The sequence below is a fragment of the Sarcophilus harrisii genome, chromosome 3, assembly GCF_902635505.1.
Source record: "Sarcophilus harrisii chromosome 3, mSarHar1.11, whole genome shotgun sequence".
In the NCBI taxonomy this organism is placed as follows: Eukaryota; Metazoa; Chordata; class Mammalia; order Dasyuromorphia; family Dasyuridae; genus Sarcophilus; species Sarcophilus harrisii.
The window spans coordinates 291,620,530-291,643,405 of record NC_045428.1 but is presented as its reverse complement, the minus strand read 5'-3'; the positions used below and the strand labels follow the sequence as shown (position 1 = coordinate 291,643,405).

The following is a 22,876-nucleotide window of genomic DNA, read 5'->3' as shown; positions in this document are numbered from 1 at the left end:
AATGACCTACTTTGGAATCAAGAAGTCTTGGGTTCAAGTCTAGCTTCTGCCACATATTGGCTGCCATCACTCTGAATGATTCACTTAACCTCTCAGGGTCCAGGAAATTCTTTAAGATTGTAAGTTTCAAAATAACTGTTTTGAAAGTTTTCTATATAAATAGACTGCAGGTCTGGATCAAAGAAAATAATAATAATTCTTAGCCCCTAGCACAAGTCTGATCAATAGCAGTCATCTCCATAATACTGTTTATTGAATTTTTGTCTTGGAAAAAGCTATTTTCCCTCTGTGAACCTCGGTTTTCTCAAGTATAAAAGCTTGGAGGGGATTTACTAGATTTCTAAGGTTTCCTTTCAACTTTAATTCTTATGATTTTATAAAATAACCCTGACCCAAGCAGAAATTAAAATAAATAAGGTGTCCACTTCTAGATGCAAGATTTCTTTTTTTTTTTTTAATTACGTGTGTACCTAAGAACAATAGGGGAATTGATGGTAAATAAATAGACAACCAAATAAATAAAGTACTAGAGAGGAAAGTAGGGGTAGGAAAGAGCTCCTGGGAGAGGCAGGTACATCTTTGCATAGTTCAATAATGAACACCGGGTGGCAGCGATTTGAAATATGGATTCTCAGCAGAAACAGCAGTTGCAAAAACCAAGAAAGGGAACGAGGCTTTAAGGAAGAGGAGCAGGTTGGAAGGTGATTAACTACTACTTTTTTTTTTCTTTTTCTTCTTTTAACAGAGATCGTGCTGTGAACTTTTCATCCTCTCTTAGGGGAAGCAAGTGTTTTACATGATCTGCCTGGGCATCCCATACCCAGTCATTCCTGACTGAGATGCTCCTTTGTTGCTGCCCATCTGTAGGCCTATTACATTCTGCCCTTGGCGAAGCTGCTCTTCAGAAAACCCTCTTCTGTTCTGCTGAGCTTTCCTGCACAGAGAGGAAAGAAAGTAAAAATGTCATCATAACCAACTGTATATAAAATTTATTCTTAATTTTTTGACCTCTCAAGATAAAGTTGTTAGATAAGCTATAATATTACTTCCAGGCTATTATATCAGAACCTATTGACAGATTCTAAAGATTTACTTGTTAGATCTCTCTCTCCCCTCCACCCCTTTCAAGAATTACCCTGGTTTTTATGAAGGAAGGCAATGAAGCCCCACCCCATCCCCATGTCTCTCTTTCTCTCTCTCCCTCTCCCCCCCTTCCTCCTTCTTTCTCTCCTTCTCTCTCCTCTCCCCCCTCATATCAGTTCAAGAATTTCATTGCCATAACCACCTTTAATTTAAGTGTACTTTTATTATTTTCTACCCCATAGAATCTCAATCATTGGGCGAAATGAAAAGGAGCTTAGTCAAACTTAAAATATGGGGATCTTGAGCTAGGTAGATCATAGGTAAATCAGAGCATCTTATTTTTTCACTTTAAAGGTGAAGAAACAAAGACGGTGGGCAGCAAGCTAGCTGGCACAGTGGATAGACTGCTAGGTCTGGAGTCAGGAAGACTTGAGTTCAATTGTGACCTCAGATACATACTAATTGTGTGACTTTGGGCAAGTCACTTAACCCTGTTTGCTTCTCATCTGTAAAACAATCTAGAGAAGAAAATGACAAACCATTCTAGTATTTTTGTTCAGCAAACCCTAAATGGGGTCATGAAGAGTCAGATGACTGAAAAACAGAGACCATGCATTTTATTAATAGAAAATTAAAAAAAAACAATTCTAACAAGAAGTGCTACTTGATTCATGATCAAAAATACATTTTCATATTCAAACTATGCCCCACACTTGCCACATCATCCCTATCAACTTTAAGAGAGGAAAAAATTGGAATAATACTTTAAGATGCAATAAATGTGAAGGAAGAATCTGAAATTCTAGCAGGGAAAACAGGTAGGGGAAAGATAATCAGATCTGGAATCAGAGGCTATTCAGTCATTTTTCAGTTTTGTCTGATTCTCTATGACCCCATTTGGAATTGCTGGAATGGATTGACATTTTCTTCTCTAATTAATTTTACAGATGAATTTACAGTTTAGGAAACTGAGGCAGAGTTAAACGACTCTCCCAGGGTCACACAGCCAGTAAGTGAGGCCAGTTTTGATTTCATAAAGTGTAATGTCTGAACTAGCTTTCTGAAGGATCTCTGGATGAGCTGTGGTCCACTATCTGTGGTCCTCTACAACAAAGGTCAGGCTTCCTGACTCTAGGCCCTGCACATTATCAACTATACTGGACTTTATATTGGAATCAGAGGATCTGAGTTCAAATCTCAATTCTGCTTCTAAATTACTAAATGATTCAGGGCCTCAGTTTTCTTATCTGTAAAATGAAGTCCCTTTCAGTTTCAAGTGAGTAATCCAATGATTCTCCACATCTTTCCAAATATCTACTTGCCTCTAATTCTTTCATCAACAGTCATGTTGGGCAAGATGAATGTAAGGTCCCTTCCATATGCAATTCTGTAATTCTGTGATCCTTATGTCTGACAGAGGAAAGCATGCTGTTGGGCCTAGATAAATATGAGCTAATATTGTCAGGCTCCCAGGCTTCTCTCTGAAGACTACTGTTGGCTTCAAGCATATTGAGTTTGGGATTTTTGGTTTTTTACCTGTGAAACCATGATGGTTCTCCTCTGTAGCAACCATCATCCTTTGTGACAGCTAAGCTGCCTAATGCCATCAAGGTCCTCTGCACAGCAGCCATGTCCTTCCCTAGAAATCCATCAACAAAAGGATCAGATTAAAATATGTTTCATAAGAAGAAACAAAAATTTAGGGTTGGAGGGCTGGTTGGGTCTCTAGAAGAAAAAAAAAAGCTTTGGCCAGTCATGGTAGATAGTCCTTTGGAAAATCAAGTCAAATGTACAGTGTTGCAGAAGTCTTAATACAGTTTTAAACTATTAGAGCTGAAAACTGAAATACCTTATAATTCACATAATAAATAAGTCAATAAATATTCATTAAATGCTTACTGTTTGCTAGGTGCTGTGCTAAGTGTTGAGGATACAAAGAAAGGTAAAAATACAGCCCCTGTTCTAGAGAAGTTCACAATCTTATGGTAGAGACAACTTGCAAACATCTCTGTATAAACATGCTATTTTTAAGATAAATTGGAAATCACAGAGCAAAGAAACTAGAATTTAGAAACATTATTAAAAAAAACTTTCTGTAGAAGTTTACTTTTAGTTAGCACTTGAAAGAAGCCAAGGAAACCAGTAGGTGAAAATAAGGGAAGTGGGAGAACTTTGCATGCAGTGATCTCCAGTAAAAATGTAGGAAGATGGATGTCATGTCTGCATCGCTTAATCACAGAGTAGGAGAGGGGAGGAGGTATAGGATATTTATAAAGTGTAAGAAGATTGGAAATGTGTAAGAGGGAGACAAATTAGAAGGGCTTTGAATACCAATGGATCTTATATTTAATGCTGCAGGTAATAGGGAATCATTGCATTTGGGAGTGGGAGATGAGGCAGAAAGGGGAGCATAAACAGATTAGCACTTTAAGAAGATCACTTTAAGAGCTGAAAAAAAGATTGACTGGAGTATAGAATGGATTGTGGCAGGCAAACCAGCCAGCTGGCTTATTGCAATAGTCCAAGTGAGGTGATGAGGGTTTAAAGTGATAGTATTATTCAGAGGAAAGAAAGGGGCAATATTCAAGAGACATCACAGAGATAAAATTAGCAAGACTTGGCAACAGATTGAATATGGGGGATGAGAGAGAAATGGAAGTGGAGAATGACTCCTACATTGCAAGATTGAGTGACTGGCAAGCCCCCAAGTCACAGTGATATTTCCAACACTAAGTGTTTCTGAGGTTAAAAGCTTCAGAAGATGAACAGGACTCCCTGAGTTAAGCAAATAACACATTCAAGTCACTGAGTAAGAAATCCTAATCAGTTCACAGTCACTGGGTCATTCTAATTAGTTCACAGCCACTGATTCTAATCAGTTCACAGTTGTTGTGTGGATAATACATTCCAAATAATTAGCAAGTGTCAGGGATAACACATCCCAGTTGCTTCCTGGAGAACAGGGATTTCATTTGCTTTAACGTATTTTTAAGACAATAGATAATAGATCAAGAGCTAGAACAGACCTCAGAGGTCTCCAAGCCCAACACCCCCATTTTAGAAATGAGGAAATTGAGAAAAGTAGTCTAAGGTGAAGGAAAGTCTATCCACTCGGTGGAATATCCCATTTCAACAAAACCATGACCATGAATAGAGAAGTCTATCCATAGGCGCCTCTGCTTGACAATTTAATAGTAATAATAGCTGCCAACTAGGTCTAGATCCCTAAAGAGATCAAGAATTCCTCTGATAAGATTCATAAGAATAATTTTACTTATATTAATGTTAATAATAACAATTGTAAACAAGCAACTATTACTATGATGTCAAAGAACTAGAAACTAAGGGAAAGAAATGATGAATGGAAAAAGGGATGATTTCAAAGAAAGCTGAGAAGATTTTTATGAATTGATGCAAAATGGAGTGAGCAGAACTAGAACAGTTTATAGGACAACATTGTAAAAAAGAAGTTTGAAATATTTAAGAACTGATCAATCCAATGACCACACATGAGTCCAGAGGAGTGTGAGAATGCTACTTCTCTTCTGATAGAAAGGCTATGGACTAAATAGACAGAATAAGACACACACTTTTGAATATGGTCAAAGTGGGAATTGTTTTGCTTAACTATGCAAATTTGTTTGTCTTTATATCTTTTTCTTTTCCTACTGAAAGAATGGGGAGGTAAATACTAAAATACTAATAACTAATAATATGTATAAATATACATATTCTATATGCATATATAAATCTTTATAAACTATTTTGTGTTTTTAAAAATGTATTTAAAACTTTCCTCCAAGAATTACAAGATATGTGACCTGAGGCAAATTCCTTCACCACTAAACTTCAGTCTCTTCATATATAAAATGAGAAATTTGGATGTGATGACTCCAAAGTCCCTTCCAGCTCTAAATCTATGATCTTATGATCATATATTCCTTGTTTAAAAAAAATCTTTCAGGATAGCCAAATCAGGAAAGGCCATCCTGTATGCAAATAAAAGTTGGAGGCCAGTTCCCAATGCCTTCCTTGGGAAGCATTTTTTTTTTTTGAGTGATAGATAGTACCAGACTTATTGTCCCCATTTTACAGATGTGTTAATTAAGGCATGGAGAAGCAAAATAATTTGCTGATGATTACACAGCTATGAGATACAGTCCTGAAATCAGGGAAGTTTATCTTCCTGAGTTCAAATCTGCTTCAGACACTGGGTGATCCTGTGTAAGTAACTTAACTGTTTCCTCCAATTTCTTTATCTATAAAATGATCTGGAGAAGGAAATAGCAAACCATTCAGTCCCTTTGCCAAGAAAACCCCAGATAAGGTCAAGAAGAGAAGGACAGACTGAAATGACTGAATAACAAACAACAATAAGACATCAATTAAGTGTCAGAGTTATGATTCAAATCCTCTCTCCTAACTTCAAGTATAGCACTTTTTCACTTTTTTTTTTTTTTTTTTTTTTTTACTACAACAAGGACACTTCTCCAAAGACTGATAATGGAGAAAAGAAATGAAGTTAAGAGTATTTCAGCAGATGCTGTATAGAAAAACCCCACTTAACTTCTAAGGCTAACCTATATTGGTTTAAATTTTTAAGTGTATCCATCTATGTATATGAAATTAAGAATTTATTTTGTTATTCTGTGCAAACACTTGGATTTATGCAAATCCAGTATATATTGATGGTTAATCCCCAATGTTTAAAACATTTAGTTGTTGTCTTAAATGGATTTTTAATTTTGTTCATCTGACTCTGAGACCAGATTAGACCAAGAATTCATTAGGATCTAAAGATTGATCCCTCTAGTTCATGTTGCTTCAAGAGAACTGAACAAAAGAGATGATAAATAACGGATGCTTGTGGGGGGAGTGATGGTGGTGGAGGGAGGTAATTTGAGAAGATGAGTGACCTCTAAGCAGTGGAAAATATAGTTGGAGAGAATAGCCTGTTCTCTTCTCCCCACCCCCTCTTCATCCTCTCCCAGGTGACAGATGGGCCCAGTGCTGGAGGAGATGTATGGTAAAACTCATGTGATGTTTACAGCAAAGTGAGCAGCACAAAAGAGAGATGAAGGTTGTATGGAAACCTGAAGAGGACAGAGGTTAAAAGGGAAAGCCTAAATCTGCCAGTGGTGGTGTAGAAAGTTTTAAGACAGGTATTAAAATGCTCTCTTTATATTCAGAGTTACCGAATCTGGCTATTGTGACTTGGTCATTGGGGAATACACAATTACAGAGAAAAAAGAAAATGGAAGAATAAAATGGATTTTGGAGTTAGAAATGTGGCAGAATTAAAAAAAAAATAACACAAAAAGTCCAATTCAAGATTCCCATTTATTTAAGGAGAGACAGGTAGTTTCCCATTCCAAATAGTGGATTCTGAAGTCCAGTAACATTAATGTCTTCTTGTTTTCAAAAATGAAAGTGATCTCTGAAGAGATTGAAACTTGAGAAAATGCTGGGATGTCAGAGAAAGAACTGTGCAGATAGTAATGGAAAGAAAGGAAAATCCAAGGGATAAAAAGGCAACATGGAATAGTGAAGAAAGTGTTACATTTGGAGTCAAGAAGAGTTGAGTTTAAACCAGTTTTTGAACAATTTCTACTTATGTGACTTTGGACAAATCACTGTGTGTATATTTTTAGGGACTTAACTTGAATTACTAGATGAGAGCTAGCAAGGCAGGTCACTGACCCTCTCCAAAGAAGGAAACAATCACAGAGAGATTAAATAATATGGTCCCAGACCTATCTGGGTCTAAACTGGATGTTCTCTTCATTGAACAGTATGAGTTTTCATACTGTGAGTTCCTACACTACTAAAATCACAGATACTTCCTGCATGGAAATACAAGATGAACATAGAGGCAGAAATTAAAAAAAAAATTGACCAAAGATAACAAACTTAACTGAATGTTGGGATATTTATTGATACAGAGACAAATAGCACTAAAAGAAGAAAATGAGACTACTGAAGGCAAAAACTTATCATGTGATGATTTGGCACTTGGGACAAAGATAGAACAAAGAAAGCCTGAGCAAGCTTTAATGAAAGATGAGGAGACAATTTTAATTACTAATCTGTCTACACTTAAAGCAAGACCAAATTAGTTATATTTTAATTGAACCAGATTTCCCCATCACCAAGGCAACTGATAGAACCTGATTGTGTATTTTAGCTAAAAACAAGTTCCCTCACCCAACTCATCAAAGCCAAAGAAGGCATTGGGAACTGCCCTCCAACTTTTATTTGAATACAGGATGGCCTTTCCTGATTTGGCTATCCTGAAAGATTTTTTTAAACAAGGAATATATGATCATAAGATCATAGGTTTAGAGCTAGAAGGGACTTTGGAGTCATCACATGCAAATTTCTCATTTTATATATGAAGAGACTGAAGTTTAGTGGTAAAGGAATTTGCCTCAGGTCACATATCTTGTAATTCTTGGAGGAAGGTTTGAAATACATTTTTTTCTGCCTCTTCCCCACTGCACTGATGACTTAGTCTTGTCATTATTTTCCTCCTACTTCTGCCTTACCTTCTACAATATATTGTATCATCAAGATAATGATAATGATGGAGAAAAAGAAGAAAGCAAATAGAGATGAAATTAAAGGCAGATTTTAAAAACTCCTGCTGTATTCAATATTCACATTTCATACTGGGTATGAACCCTTATGCATAAAAACCCTTAACCTAAAATATTTTACTTCAGAGCTACTTATTCAATTTTAGATGAATCATGCATGATTCATCCTCTTAACTCTTGCATCTTCCACTAACTGCTTACCAAAGGGAAGCAATAGAACTTTTAGGGCAACATAAAGACAGCACAAGGAAATACCTCATTTCTTGCTTGTTTCTGAAACAGGCATAGAGACTAGATCTGGGATTTCACTGGTATAGGGAACTCCAAGAGGGAGAAAACTCTCTCAAACAATATAAGTTAGTACCTCCTCTACAAGTTTTAGTCTTAGATAGTTGTCTAGTCTGGAGCAGCAGTTCTTAAAATCTAGTCCTAACTCTCCTGAGGTTCCCCAAGACTTTTTCAGGAAGTCCTTCAGGTCAAACATATTTTCATCATAAGTGATATTTTAATTTTTAATATGATAAATACTGATATGATCTACTTAAACAAAAGCTACTAGGAGCATCCCCAATAATATTTTAGAATGTATTGGAGTCCTGAGACTAAAAAAAAATGATTACTGCTAGTCTACAACACTGAGAGAAATTATTTGTCCCTAATCAAACAACATGTATCAAAAGCCATACTTGAACCAAAGTCCCCCTGGCTTCAAGGATGTCTCTATTCACCATGCCACATTGCATCTCTGAAAAATCTAGAATCAGCCCTAAAGGGATAGCCTAGTGTATGTTAAAAAAACTTGGAGAAAAAGAACAGGAGGAAGAGGAATGAAATATCTAAGGATTTATGGTTGTCTCTCAGCAATTTTAAGTTCAGGTGCTTACCTCACTGAGTTTTTTGAGGATATCCTACAGTGTAGAAAACAACAGATAACATATCCAGAATATAGTTGTCTTTTTCTGGAAGGCTATTCAAATCATAGTGGGAATTGAGGAAAAGAAGAATAGCAGAATAATGGAAGGAAAAGAATGCTAGACTAGAATAACAACAAATAAAAAAAATAATCTGTTGGGGAAGAAATATTTGCAGCTCTGATAAAAATCTAACAGCCAAAACATATACAGTATTAGCACAAATGCGTAAGACAAGAGCCATTTCTCAATAGATTCATTAGATGTGAACCAACAGTTTTCAAAAGAAAAAATGCAAACAATCAACAATCATTTGAAAAATATTCCTGATCACCAACACTAAGAGAAATGCAGATTAAAATAATTCTGAAATTTCATCTCATACCATTCATAGAATTTGGGAATTGAAGGGACCCCAGTGGCTATCTAGTCCAACTAATACATGAAAAGTAATTCTAACCATAATATATCTAACAAATATCCTCCAGTCTCTCCCTAAAACTCACCAAAATAGGAGAACACACAATTTTTTGAAGCAGCCCATTCTACTTTTGGATAGCTCCAATTATTAGGAAATTTTCCTGACATTGAACCTAAATTTGTCTTTTGGAAACTTCTATCCATTACTCTTTGTTCTGTCCCTTTGGGATCAAAAGACCCAAGTCCAATTGCTCCTCCACATACCAGCCCTGCAAATCTAATTTTAAAGATTATTTTTAAAGGAAATGATAAATTTTAGGATCTGAGAAATTAGACATGCTGAACCTATGAATTGATGTGACTATCTTGGAAGACTATTTATAATATATGACAAAAATGACTAAAGTCTATTTGTACTTCATCCCCAAAACTGAGCAAATACAACAGGAAATCAAAAAAGAAAGAAAACAATTCCATATAGATCAAAATATTCATAACAGAAGTTTTTGTACTAACAAAAAACTAAGAACAAAATAGGTATCCATTAATTGGAAAATGGCTGCATCAGTCATAATACTGAATATAATGGTATTTTGCTGTACTATTCAGAACAATATGAGTTTAAAGAAACTTGGGAAAAGTTAGTTGTCATTTTAAATGATTCTGAGGGGAAACAACCAGAACCAGAAGCAAGAAATCAATAAACACAATGGACTTAATAATGGAAAGGAAAAGAATACTAAAAGCCACCAGAAATTAGATTGGTACAATGAAAAATCCTGATTCCACAAGACTAGTTATGACAAATATTCCCTCCTTCCCTCAAAACATAGTGATTACGGATACAGAATATTTTATAATTTCTCAGATATGGTGGGTATATGTTTCCTTTTTGTTTCCTTTGTTACTGAAAAGTGGTTATTGGAAAATGACAATGAGGCAAAAATGACATCTAAAACACTTTTAAGGGGAAAAAAGGATGGTGAACTTCTTGTAGAAGAGAGCAGTGTTTAAATCCTGATTCCAACTTTTTTTTTCTTAGTGTTGCAAACTTGGTGAATTTCAGTTTCTCATCCAAATGAAGGAAAAGATTCCTGCTTTTTGATTTGTGTAATCTAAACCTGTCTCTGATTTTAGTCTATAAGTACCAGAGAATTGCCAGAGGCACAAAGAAATCAGATGATTTGAGCTGGGTCACATAGCCAGAAAATGTCAGTCTCAATTTAAACCTAAGGTCTTTCTGTTGACATTTTTAGCACGATTCCCACTACAACACGTTGATTCTTTTCCATTGGTAAAAATGATATGAACACTTGTACTTCTCATCTCAAGAGAGGAAAGGTATTGAGATCAAAGTATTTTCTAACCATAATAGTCTATATAAAGATGAACTATTGTTATGGCTACATGGAGCAGAAAGCCTTCCTCAGTCTTTCTGTTGGTCAAAAGGTTTAAAACGAAATAGCTAATTTCAATGCCTAATGTAACTTGGAAAATATCTCCCAGGCAAAAACCTAAAATACTTCACAAACTGAAAGGCTTCCTCCTCCATGTAATCACAGCTCAGCTGCCACTGGAGTTAAGTGCTATCACTGCTGCCCAGGAAGGAATCACGTGGTAATTCTTGCTTCCTCCCCCACAGCCTGGGGATAAACATGGGAGCATATCTAAGCTTTCCTACCACTCCTACCACCACCCAACTTTAGCCATATTTTCATGAATAGAGTGAGGGTGGAAATGACAAGATGAGGAAGAGACAAAGCCATCTGTGCCGAGACTTAAGAACCACATTCGAAACTCTTCTGTGAATTACACATGAAGTTTTTCCTTTTAGTTTATCCTCTCCTCATCCCAAAGAATTGTTTCTGCTTATCACTCATGTCCCAGAAAGCCTCAAGGTATGGTACTCTCCATCCACTTCCCAGCACCACTGCACTTTTTATCTTTTATTCCAAGGATTCTCAAATTATCAGTCCCCTCAATCTGTGATTTTGATTTTTTTTAATAAAGCTTCTTGAACTTCCCCTTCAACATAAAAGGCAAATGCATACAGGAAATATAATTGATTATTTTTTATAAAATTGGTTACTGACCAAATATTTTTTATATCCTTCTTGTAGCTACTGGAAACTTGAGCAATTGTTCTACTCTTCAAAAATCAAAGATTCCAAGGTTACTTCAGAGACTTAGTTCAGGTTTGGGGAGTGGGAGAGGGATCTCAGAAATGTCTCAAGGCTTCCTAAGACTAGGAAAACTTTGGCATTGGGAAGCCCCCTTGAATTGAAGAACCCTCACTCTATGTCACATCCAGGGAGAGTTACTAACTGACAAACCCTGGTGTAATAGTGCCAGACCTAGAATCAAAAACAACTAAATTCTAAACCTGCCTCAAGCATAGTTATTAACTGTGACCCTGGGCAAGCCACTTAACCCTGTTTACCTCAGTTTCTTCATCTGTAACATGAGCAGAAAAAGAAAATAGCAAACCACTCTAGTATCTTTGCCAAGGAAATCTCAAATGGAATCACAAAGAAAAATCATTCAAAACCATTGAACAATAACAAGAACTACTCTAACCTAGTTCAGAGAGTTATTATGTATAATCAGTTCATGATTGTCATCCATGTTATATTCTAATAAATTCCTCCTTAACCTGTATAAAATTTTTTACCAATACAGTTAATCAATAAGCATTTCTTTATTAAGCATACACAATGTGCTAGGTACTGTGCTCAATACTGGAGATAAGAAGAAGGGCAAATAACAATGCTTATCCTTGGAGTGCTAGTATTCTAATCGGGGAAACAAAATATAAACAACAAGTACAAAAAAGAAAGAAAAAGGGAGTGGGTGGAAGGAAATATGAAAAGGGAAGATCTTAGCATTTGAGGGATAGGAAAAGCTTCCTGCAGAAGGAAGGACATAACTCAGACAAACTGACTAACTCCTGAAAACAAAACTGGAGTCCGTCACTCAGGACTGACTCCATGGGACCAGGAAGATGCCTCTGCTGGAGCTTTTGTCTAAATGTAAAGAGGGAATGATTTTCCCTCTGTAAAGAGAGCCACTGTTACCAATATCACCACCTTGGGGAAGCACCAGCAACAGCTATACAACTGGAGAGGGGACCAGATGCTATGAGAATCAGGGCTCTAAAAGCAGACTACAGAGTATCGAGGGGACCATTTTTTCTCCACGACTTCATAATGGGATGAGGATATGGTTACAGCAATTTATCACAGAAAGAAGAAAAGGATAATGGTCCACAGTTTCACCCTGTTAGTTATGATATGGTAGAACATAATGGATGGGGTGGGGGAGGAGAACTTTCAGTATATCTCATCAGAATAAAATACAAATGTATCAGTCTGGCATTTGATCCCCCCACCTGTTAAAATCTGGCTCCCACCCTTATTTCTAATCATATTTCAATCTATTTGGATGTCTCTCTCCTTCGTTCTCTTCTCCCCCATATGGTTGCCACTTTAGGTTAGACCCCTGTCACCTCTCACATTAGCTACTACAAATAAAGTCCTTATTGGCCTCTCCTCAATCTTTCCCTTTTCCAATTCATTCTTTATTTAAAAAAATAATCTTCCTGAGACACTAAGACTGAGACACTCTCCTACTCAATACTCCCTTTTGCCTTTAAGATAAAACAGTCTTCAACTGACATACCTTATAAATTGAATCAAACTGTATTACTAGTCATCAGATGATTCATCCTGCCTTCTCCTACCTCCATACATTTTCCCCTAACTTCTTCTCTGCCTGAAATAAAATTCTCTCCATATTTCTTCCTGCTAAAATCCTCCTTTTCCTCCAAAATTCAGATCAGATGCTACCTCCTGCATCAATTCTTTCTTCATATCCCTAATTATAAGAACTCCACCCTATAACATCTCTCAGTTCATTTTGTTTCTACATACTTACTGGTATTTTAATTTTACTTGTAACATGCCCTTCACTCTCAATAAAAGACATAAAAAACAAGACCTGTCATTTTTAACTTTCTGTCCCCAGAAACCAATATATACCTATAAGGACCTATGGTTTTATTAGTAATATACCCTCTAGCAACACAACTGTAACTTCTTTGAAGTTTATTTATATGTCTTAGAGTAATGACTGCTTTAATAAAAGACCTAGGTTCAAGTCTTCCTTATTTCCATGTGAGTTCTCTGGCTGTTTCATTGCCCTACCTCCCACAGAATCTATTGGAAAGGACATATTTATTTATTACAGGGAACAGGTATAGGCTAAGGCCTGCTCTAAAGAAAACTAGAAAGCCAGCAAGACAATTAAATGTTGATTTCCACAGGATTTTACTTGATGCAGGCTATTTGTTAATAGATGCAATTTGAGAAACTTTCTACGTTTTTATTCTCCATCCTACTCCTTCTATCAACTGGAAAAAAAGATAGGTTAAATTGCCTACATACTGGTTTTTTTTCCTATGATTTTGTACCACTCATCTCTCTCCTAGCTAAGCACATTTGATTGGGATGTCTTCCTTGATTCACCTAATGATGAAGAGGAGGAGGAAGATAAAATCCACCACACAGCATTTGCCTTGGTCAAACAAGTGACTGTCTTCAAGAGCCAGAGAGTCAGCAAGAACTGGGTTAGTACCCTACCTCCCCAAATAGACAAGCAGTACTATTCCATGAAAAAAGCAATGCATTTAAGTTGAGAAGACTTGGATTCAAATTCCAGCTCTTCTACTTAGTACCTGGGTGACTTTTTATTGATGTTTCCTTCTCTATATGATAAAATATTGTAGTAGATGACCTCTGAGACCCTTTCCTATTCTAAATCAGATTCCCATGATTCAGGAAACTGTTATTCAAAGATAATGCTCATTTAACCTAACCCTAACTTTGTAAAAGGCTAGGATCAAAATCTTTGACTTTTCCATGTCAAAACTTTGGACAACCAACTAGCCAATTCATGGCTATCATGCTCTAGCTACTGACACAAGGAAAAGATTTAACAATATTCCCATACAATACAAATTGTGATATAGGAATATAATGGAATAATGCTGTCTTATAGGAAAGGATGAATATAAAGAATACAGAGAAGTATGGGAAGAATTATGTGAACAGACAGCAAAGTCAAACAAGCACAACCAGGAAAACAATATATATAACGCCTACAACAAAGCAAACAGAGAGAATAGCAAACACCCCAAGTGTGGTATAATTATAATGACAAAAACATCCAAAAGAAAAAAAGAGAGAAAATGTGCCCTCACCCCTATTTCTAAAGATGTGGACGATTGGATATATCATCAAATATATTAGTAAGTTTTCTAGAACTGCTTTGGCTTTTTTTCACTTTCTATTTTTCTTTTATATTTTTTTTCTTTTTGTTACAAGGAATGACTTGTTGGGCAGAGAAGACAGAGAGATCTATTTGGAAATAAAAGTAATAAAAACAAACACTAGCAATAAAAATATTTTAAATGATATTTTAGATATTATGATCCATCATCTGTCTATACTGTTCTGAGCCCCTCTTCCCCTAATACTGGGCGGGGAGGGAGGGAACACTTAGTTTGTTTTCAATGCTTCATTCTCATTGATCTAAATTTTACAAATTGAAACCTTATGCACCATTCTGCACCATTCAGAGAACACTGGGGATCTTTTTAGAAACAGTGGTCCTTTTGGGGATGGAAAATGCTACCTGCATCCAGAGATAGAACTATGGGGACTGAATAAGGATTGAAGCATAATATTTTTACTTTTTGTTTGTTTGTTTGTTTGTTTCTTCCTCAAGTTTTTTCACCTTTGCTCTGATTTTCTTGTCAACACGACAGATAGGAAAATATGTTTAAACGAATTGCATATATTTACCTAATATCAGATGACTTCCTGTCTTGGGGAGGGGAGAAGTAAATGAGGGAGGAATAAATGTTTGCAACACAAAGTCTTACAGAAACAAATGTTGAAAACTATCTTTATATGTATTTAGAAAATAAAATACTATTGAAATTTTAAAAAAGAAACAGTGGTCCTTTTTGATTATTTCAGAGTTCATTACAAATATAATAGAAATGGTGATGCTACAATAATATAATACCACAAATTATATAGTACTTTAAACTTTACAAAACACTTTCCTTACAATAAGCCTGTAGAATAGGGCACAGCTCAAGTCAATTTGATAAATCCAGAAACTGATATTTTAAAATAAGTTAAAGTCACACATCTAACAAGTATTGGACTCAAAACTAAAGCTTACATTTTCTTGTTGTCTCAATTTCTTCATCTGTAAAAAGTAGATAGTAATAGCATCTGTCTCCTAAATTTATTGTGAGGATCAAATGAAAGAATATTTGTAAAGCACTTAGCAGAACACTGGATACATAGTAGGTACTATATAAATGCTATTATTGTTATTACCATTATTCTAACTCCAAGGCCAGGGCTTTTAAAACTATGCCTTTCCAGCTTCTCTGTCAAAAGAGGGTTTCAAGTTATTGAATCCTGATGCCTCTGGAGTTCCATTCTGCTTGAATAATTGAAACCTCAAAATGAGTATGCATTTGGCCAGTCTTTCCCCTTGAGTTTCCGTGAATACGTGGCATAAGAGCATCACCTGAGACTAGTGGATGCCTACAGGTTTGCTGGGGCCTCTGGACCAGAGGGAGGTACAGAGAAGCAGACATCAAAGACAAATGTAAGTGAGAAATGAAATGTCCAGAGGACAGATACATGGCAATGTTGCCCAGTCTTTCAGTTATGTCCAACTTCATGAAATTATCCATGAAGTTTTCTTGGCAAAGATACCAGAATACCTTGTTATTTTCTTCTCAAATGTGTCCCCATTTTACAGAAGATGAACCCAGACAAATAGTGATAAACAACTTGCCTGGGGTTATATGCTGGGGTTAGCATTGAAACCACTGAAGAGTCTGAAGACAAGCCAGGAGATTTGTGAGCCAAAGTTTGATAGGGCTGGTCTATAACTGATATTGTCACTGTACACATACCTCCCCCCACACACACACACATACACGTAATCCTGTCCTGCCATTCTCTCTCTAAACTGAGAGCTTTTACACCTCAGTGATTCTCCTCCACCTGTTTAGCTGCTCTTCTAAGCAGATGCCTCCTCATGATGTCTGGCTCAGCTCCTGCTCCTGCTTCCTGGGCTTCATCTGTCACTGTTGTGCTAACTCTGAGTCATCTCTCTCCTTTTACTCACTGCTCTCTGGGCATTTCATCTGAGGTTCCATTCTGTCTCCTCTGCTTCACTCCCTGATGGTTCTCTCCTCTCGCCAGAGCCCCCCTTCTTCCTGTCAATGGCATAAGCTGGCTTGAGCTGTAGGGGATGACATCCATAAACCTTCTGAGCTTCAGTTATCCTTACCCAGCACTGAGAAACCATAGTTCAAATAATAACTCCTGACATTTAAATGGCTTTGAAAAAGCATTTCACATAGGAAAATAATATTGTTGCAATGGATAGAATATTGGTCATAGAGTCGGGAAGAACTGAGTTCAAACCCAGCCTCAGACATTCATTAACTATGTGACTCTGAACAATGCATTTAACTCTGTTTGCCTCATCAGTAAAATGAGCTAGAAAAGGAAATGGCAAACCACTCCAGCATCTTTGCCAAGAAAACCTCAAATGGGGTCATGAGAAATTGGATATAACTAAACAAGCAAAAAAAAAGATTTTAGGAACAGAAAGGGCTGCAGTTCTATATTCTGGACTTCTCTGGCTCCACCTTTCTCTCCTTTACTGCTACTGTAATGTTTGCTAAACTGAGTTCTAGATCACATTCATAAATCCCATTAGCTCTACCCACCTTAAGAAAGACTTCAATCGTATCACAAGGATAGAAGTGCAGGAAGAGAGAACTAGTCTACTTTCCTTGGTTCCATGCATTAAAGGATGGAAGCAATAGTACAAATCAATCAAGGAAGCAGCATGATGCAATAGAAGTCCTGGGAGATTTGGAGACAAAGATCCTGGGTTCAAATCTTGGCTCTCTAGGCCTCTGTATCCTCATATATAAAATGAGTGGGGTGAAATAAATGGTCTCTGAGGTCTCTTTCAGTTCTAATTCTTAGAGCTGTTCAGCTGTTTCAGCCATGTCCAACTTTTTTTAAGTATCTAAAACAAGAGCTTAACTCGTGCTCAATCTACTGCACTGCCTAGTTGCTAAAGTACTTAAAAAAAAAGAAAGAAAAAAAACTTTAATTAATACATGATCTCATTAATGTGACTATTTCCTCCATCATTGCAGATCATAATTCCTTGATGGTCTCTTACTCTTTGTAATTTTAATCCTTTTTCAGTAGATTTTTCAAAGGAGTACTATCCAATGTGCTAGAAACCTCACTCTAGATCTTCCTCAAGATCTTTTAAGTTTTTTAAGTTTTAAACTTTAAACACCTTTCTCAAAATTTTAAACTTTAAATTTTAAACACCAAGACTTTTGGATCACTCTGCATTTAGGGGATGCTAATTATAGTACCTAAGCTATCCCCTTTTCCTCCATGATAGAATATGATTGGATAGAGTATGGTGATTATACATTTTTTTCAATATGTCATCAAACATGCCAACAACAAATATTTAATGAGAACCTGCAATTTGAAAAGCCTTTAACGGAATTTGACAAAACTAGGAAGACATTCCTTTTTTTAGGTTCTTAAAGTTACAATAAATAACACATAAACACAGTCTTTATAGACCACCATTCATCCTCCCTTCAAGTTCCCTTTCCTGCACTCTCTGTGCCTTAATTTATGTCATTTTCCCATTAAAAAAACAAAGCCCCATGATAGCTCATTCTATCCTGTACAGTATTCTATACAGTATCAGTACAATACTGATGCCTTCTATCTAAAATAGTTAACTTTGATAGCAGTTTTTTAGTAGCTAAAGAAAACTGAGCATTCAGGCAAAGAATGAAACACATAATGACTACATGATATCATCATCATCTTCTTCATTATAATTATTATTAATGGAATCCCCAAACATATATCTAGGGCCTGACTTTACATGGTAACTTTGTGTTAAAATAGATCATAGTCCAGGGAATTTGTGAATGAGCATTGCCTCGGAATCAAAGAGCTTGGGTTTAAATCTAACCTCTGATGCTCCAAATCACTTAAAAATGCGACTTAAATTTTCAATTTTCTCATCATAAAATTAGAGTAGATAATCTTTAAGTTTCTTTATTTCCTAATCTGTAATGTTATCATCTGTGCTTTAAATTTGGGTAATAAGTGAACAGATATTGGGAGTCCTTGATAGCCTCAAAGGTCCCTTCTTTTCCACTGTAGCACAATGGAAGTACTTACTTTGGAATTAGAGGATCTGATTCAAATCCTGTAGTTGTCACTTGTTTCCTGTGTGACTTTGGACAAGACACTTAATGGGCCTCATTTCCTTATTAGCAAAATGAAGAGGTTGGGCTTGATGATCTCTAAGGTCTCTTCCATCTATAAATCATTATCCCTTGAAACTCTCAGTTTCTATTATGATTCTGCCATACTTTGAATCTCAGCTGCTCTTTTTTTTTTCCAGGAAGGATGTTGCTTCTGTCTCTCTTTTCATAGGGGTATTGCCAAGGTGGTAATAATCATTTTTCATGAGTTAGATTTCTTAGCAGGAAAGTACTAGTACTAGTTCAATCTAAGATGGCATTAACTGAAAGGCTAACTCTTTTAGCATTAACACTCAATATATTTTAAAATACTATTAGGTCTAATGGAGAGAAAATACTGTTATCATCAGTTAGCTCTATGTGAGAACAACCCATTTGGATCACAGCATCATTGATTTGTTCTATTAGGCCTTTTGAAACAGCCAATAACAATAAACAGATGAAAGAACAGTTGATTCAGTAGCCACTGTCTATCTCAATGATTCAAGCAGGCTTTATAGGAATCATAAGCAGCAAACCAGATATGTCCGTGGAAGATGTAGTGAACACCTAAGTAACTAGTAACTACAATTTAGGGTAATTATTCACTTCCCAGATTTTATGACAAAATAAAAATTTCATTTTTGTATTAATTGCATTATTGTATCATTATACAGGTCAATCACCTTTACCATACCACTTTTCTATTAGCTGATGTTTGTTTGGGAAAAGTATGTTGTGGGTGAGGTAAGAGAAATAAAATATATTTAGTGTACATTTTTCTTTCAAATGATGTCTTTTAGTTACTTGTCAAATTGAAAAGGTTCCAGGATATACTCAATGTGAGACATCTACCACAAAAGAGATCTAAAACACACCACTGACATAGCATTATAATAACAGAAAACTGGCAGACAATTGGGATAATGGAACTAGAAGATTTCTCTGGGTAGAGGAAGGAATCAAAGTGAAAAATGGTGAGAAACACAGAGACACAGAGGAGAGTGGAAATGTTAAGCTGGAAAAAGAAAGACAAGGGAGAAGGAAGAAGAGAAAGAAGGAAGGAGGGAAGGAAAGAAGTAAGGAAGAAGGGAAGGAAGGAAGAGAGAGAGGAAGAAAGAAAAGGAGGAGAGAGAGAGAAAAGAAGGAAAGAAGAGAGAACAGAGAGGAAAAATACTTCTTTTGTTAATATATACATCAGCTGTTTACCCACAAACACTTCAGTTGTTTACCTTCCCATAGATCTACAGTCTGAAAAATATCTGTGGTCCTGACTCCATATATTTCAGCAGCCTTTAAAAATTGAGAGATCTGCTCCATCTGTTTGAAAGCCATTTTTGACTCTGAGATCTTTGGGATTGGCTCTTGTCCTGATGGATGTAAACTATTTATCAACTTGCACAGCACCTGAAAAAGGATAGAGAGATGGAAGAGTCTGTCTAATATTGTTAGTTACAGGTCACAAAGTAACAGTCAAAAGAAAAAGCAAATCCTAATCCATGACAATTTATACAATAAGCAATATCACTGGAACAGGGAAAGGTGTGGCAGTTTACATGAGAAAATGAAATGATCCAAGATCTTTTTTCCTATGCAGCAAACAATTTGCTGTGCAATCACAAACCAACCACTTAACTTCTCTGGACACAAAAGTCTGTTTACAATTGGGGAAACTAGGATCCAAATTTCATTAGATAATGTTGATAAGCAACTAATTACTGGGGATGGCTGCTTCAGAGAAGTTATTTCAGTAGCATCTATCTATTTACTTATTCGTTGATTTATTTTTTAATTATTATTTCTATCCAAATATTGAAATCAAGCTCAGTGATTAATCAAGCACATGCTATTGCCATGACAAAGAACTGAATTAGAAAATCCTACTCAACACTCCTCCACAATTACACATACACACAGGGCGGAGGGGAGGGGTACCTAAAAAAATTCCAAACCAAGAAAATAAAGTGAAATTATATGTTAAATATTATGTAACAGTAAATCACAGCATCAGGGCAAGGCTAGTAGGGCTTGAGTCACAAGCTCATGTAGACAGTGGTCTATCTCCCTGAAAGGATCTGGTTGGAAAACAATCACTAAATAATGACCTCTTTGGGTTTCACGCTAGCTTCAGCCCTGGGTCTCCTTAACAAAGCAATAGGACCACCACAACACAAGAGGGAACTCATTCACTTGCAGAAAAACAAAAACAAAAGAAAACAAAGCAAACAAAAACAACCAGATTCTGAAATAAGTTAATGCACCATGGGTGGCTGCTGGTGGCAGAGGATGAAACAACAACAATAACACAATGAAGGTGAAAAGGAATTATTGTCTCTTTTAAGAGAGGATGAGTAGGTTTGAATTGCCTGAAATGTTCTCTAAAGCCATCAGAAATACTTGGGAGGTATGGAAAGCCCAGAAATCTAGCTAAAAAGGGTGGGCCACTATAGACTTTGAAAAGACCAAGAAATTGTTAATTCCCGAATGATAGAGCCAGCCTAGCAACACAACTTAGCCGCCTCTCAATAGAGGAAAGAGGGGAGATTCGTTCCTAGTATGCTAAATCAATCCATACTTACCGTTCCATCCATTAACCAGTTCTGAAAATTGGTCCGGCCAGGGGCTGGGTGCTCTATGTCTTCTCCACATTGCAGAATAATCCAGTCCACTAATCTATTCTCCAAATCCTGATCATACTTCTGTTCGATCTTTTCCTGCACCTCCCGGCTTAAACCATAGCTCGGTCCCCTGTTAGCCATCTCTGGAAGAGAAGAGATAACACAGCCGTCATTCAAACAATAGCAGCAGCTGCCTCCCCAAATCCCAGACCAAATACAGCGGTAGCTTTGGTTTAAAGGGCCAGGAAGAAAAGGTAAGGAGTCTCAGAGCAGCTGCAGGGACAGTAACAGCAGGAGAGCGGAGAAACAGGGGAGGAAGGTTAAAGGAGGGGGAGGGGAATAGGGGTGCACTTTAAATGGAGACAGTGAGCAGAGCTTCTCTTGGATCCAGGAAAGGAAAATGCATCAGTATTCGGATGGAGCTTTAAACTCAATACCCAGCAAGTCGGAAAAGGGAAGCAGGATCCCTGAGCATCCCCACTTTGTCGGGGGGTGGGGGTGGGGGTGGGAATAGATGGGAAAGGGTGTAAGGAAGGAGGGAAAGAGAGAGACAGAGAGAGAGAGAGAGAGAGAGAGAGAGAGAGAGAGAGAGAGAGAGAGAGAGAGAGAGAGAGAGAGAGATACTGTACATGGAAGCTCAGCGAAATTTGAATCGAAGCCAGCCAGCAGGGGAAATTTGGTGATGTTTTCCCCCTGCTCAGTTGCTCTTTAGGAAGCCTGAAATCATGGAATCTAAAGGAGTTGGTAATTAACAGACAGAGCAGGAAAATGACTGGATGCTGTGGTGCTGATGCTGCATGGTGATCTGGAGAAGGATGCACTGATTTGATTTTCTCATGTATGAGGAGGGTCAAACCAGGGGCGTTGCTAAGAGCCCTATGAGGAACCAACCCACTTCTGCCAGAGTCACTCAAGCCTGCACTACCCATCTCTCCTCCCGCATAATTCTTTCCCCTCCCCTTGGGAGAAGGGATGAAAATAAGAGGCAGGCTGTGGTCTAAAGAAGGACAATAGATCTGGGACTGGGGCAGAAGGAAAGATATGGGAGGGAGACAATGTTGAAGAGAGGAGTGTGTAAATCTCTAGAGAGCCTTTTGTATCTATTGCCCATCTGGTATAGGAGGAAAAAAAACACTTTCCTCCATTGTCCACCATTGCAGAAGCACAGGGCTGATTGCCACTGACTTTTGGGCCCATCCCAGATTTCATTCCAAAACTATACTCCTCCTTGGAAATCAAATTTAAAATTCAACTCAATTTTTTAAAATAAGCTTTTATTGCCTTTGTTAACTCGCTATTTTTGTAATCTGATGTTTAAAGAAAGGTTCTTAATATTTTTTTGTCTCATGTCCAGTCTAGTGAAACCTATGGATCCCTTTTCAGGCGAATGTTTTTAAATGATAAAATAAAGTACATAGGAATACAAAGGAAATAAATTATATTGAAATATCAAAATACTATTGTAACTCCAGAGAAACTGAGGCAAGATAGAGATTAGGGAGCATTTAATAATTTATTAAATGGGAGAGATATACTGGGACCAAATTATGATCCATGGTTTGGTCCCAGGGCTGAATGAGGCTATGGCCTCCAAGAATCCAGCCTCCAGCCAGCATCTAGCCAGCATCCAGCCTGCATCCAGCAGTCAATTCGAGTTCTCAATGACATATTTATACACAGTAGCTAAACAAAGGCAGGGGAGTGGAGTCCAATCTCTGGTGAGTAGAAATCTCCAGGCAGGAACCATAAATCTGGTTCTGACAGGTTGGAGGGTAGGACCATAAATTCTAACAAACTAGGAGTTAAGAATATGTTGAACTCCAATGTCTAGAGTTCCCCTTTCTGAGTTTA

General features: G+C 36.9%; 1 protein-coding gene across 2 annotated transcripts; it reads right to left on the bottom strand.

The window, feature by feature from the left end:
- Window positions 1-236: 236 nt before the first annotated feature.
- On the bottom strand, window positions 237-21,965 carry TAGLN3 (transgelin 3). Of its 2 annotated transcripts, XM_012544510.3 has the most exons (5): window positions 21,655-21,965; window positions 20,987-21,168; window positions 19,640-19,814; window positions 2,620-2,722; window positions 431-934 (listed from the first exon to the last, which is right to left on the bottom strand). In XM_012544510.3, the coding sequence occupies exons 2-5, from the start codon at window positions 21,164-21,166 to the stop codon at window positions 793-795; spliced, it is 600 nt and encodes a 199-aa protein (XP_012399964.1). In that variant the 5' UTR covers window positions 21,167-21,168; window positions 21,655-21,965; the 3' UTR covers window positions 431-792. The 2 variants fall into 2 exon arrangements, with proteins under 2 accessions (XP_012399965.1, XP_012399964.1); XM_012544511.3 differs by lacking the exon at window positions 21,655-21,965 and having other exon boundaries at window positions 237-934; window positions 20,987-21,624.
- Window positions 21,966-22,876: the final 911 nt, after the last annotated feature.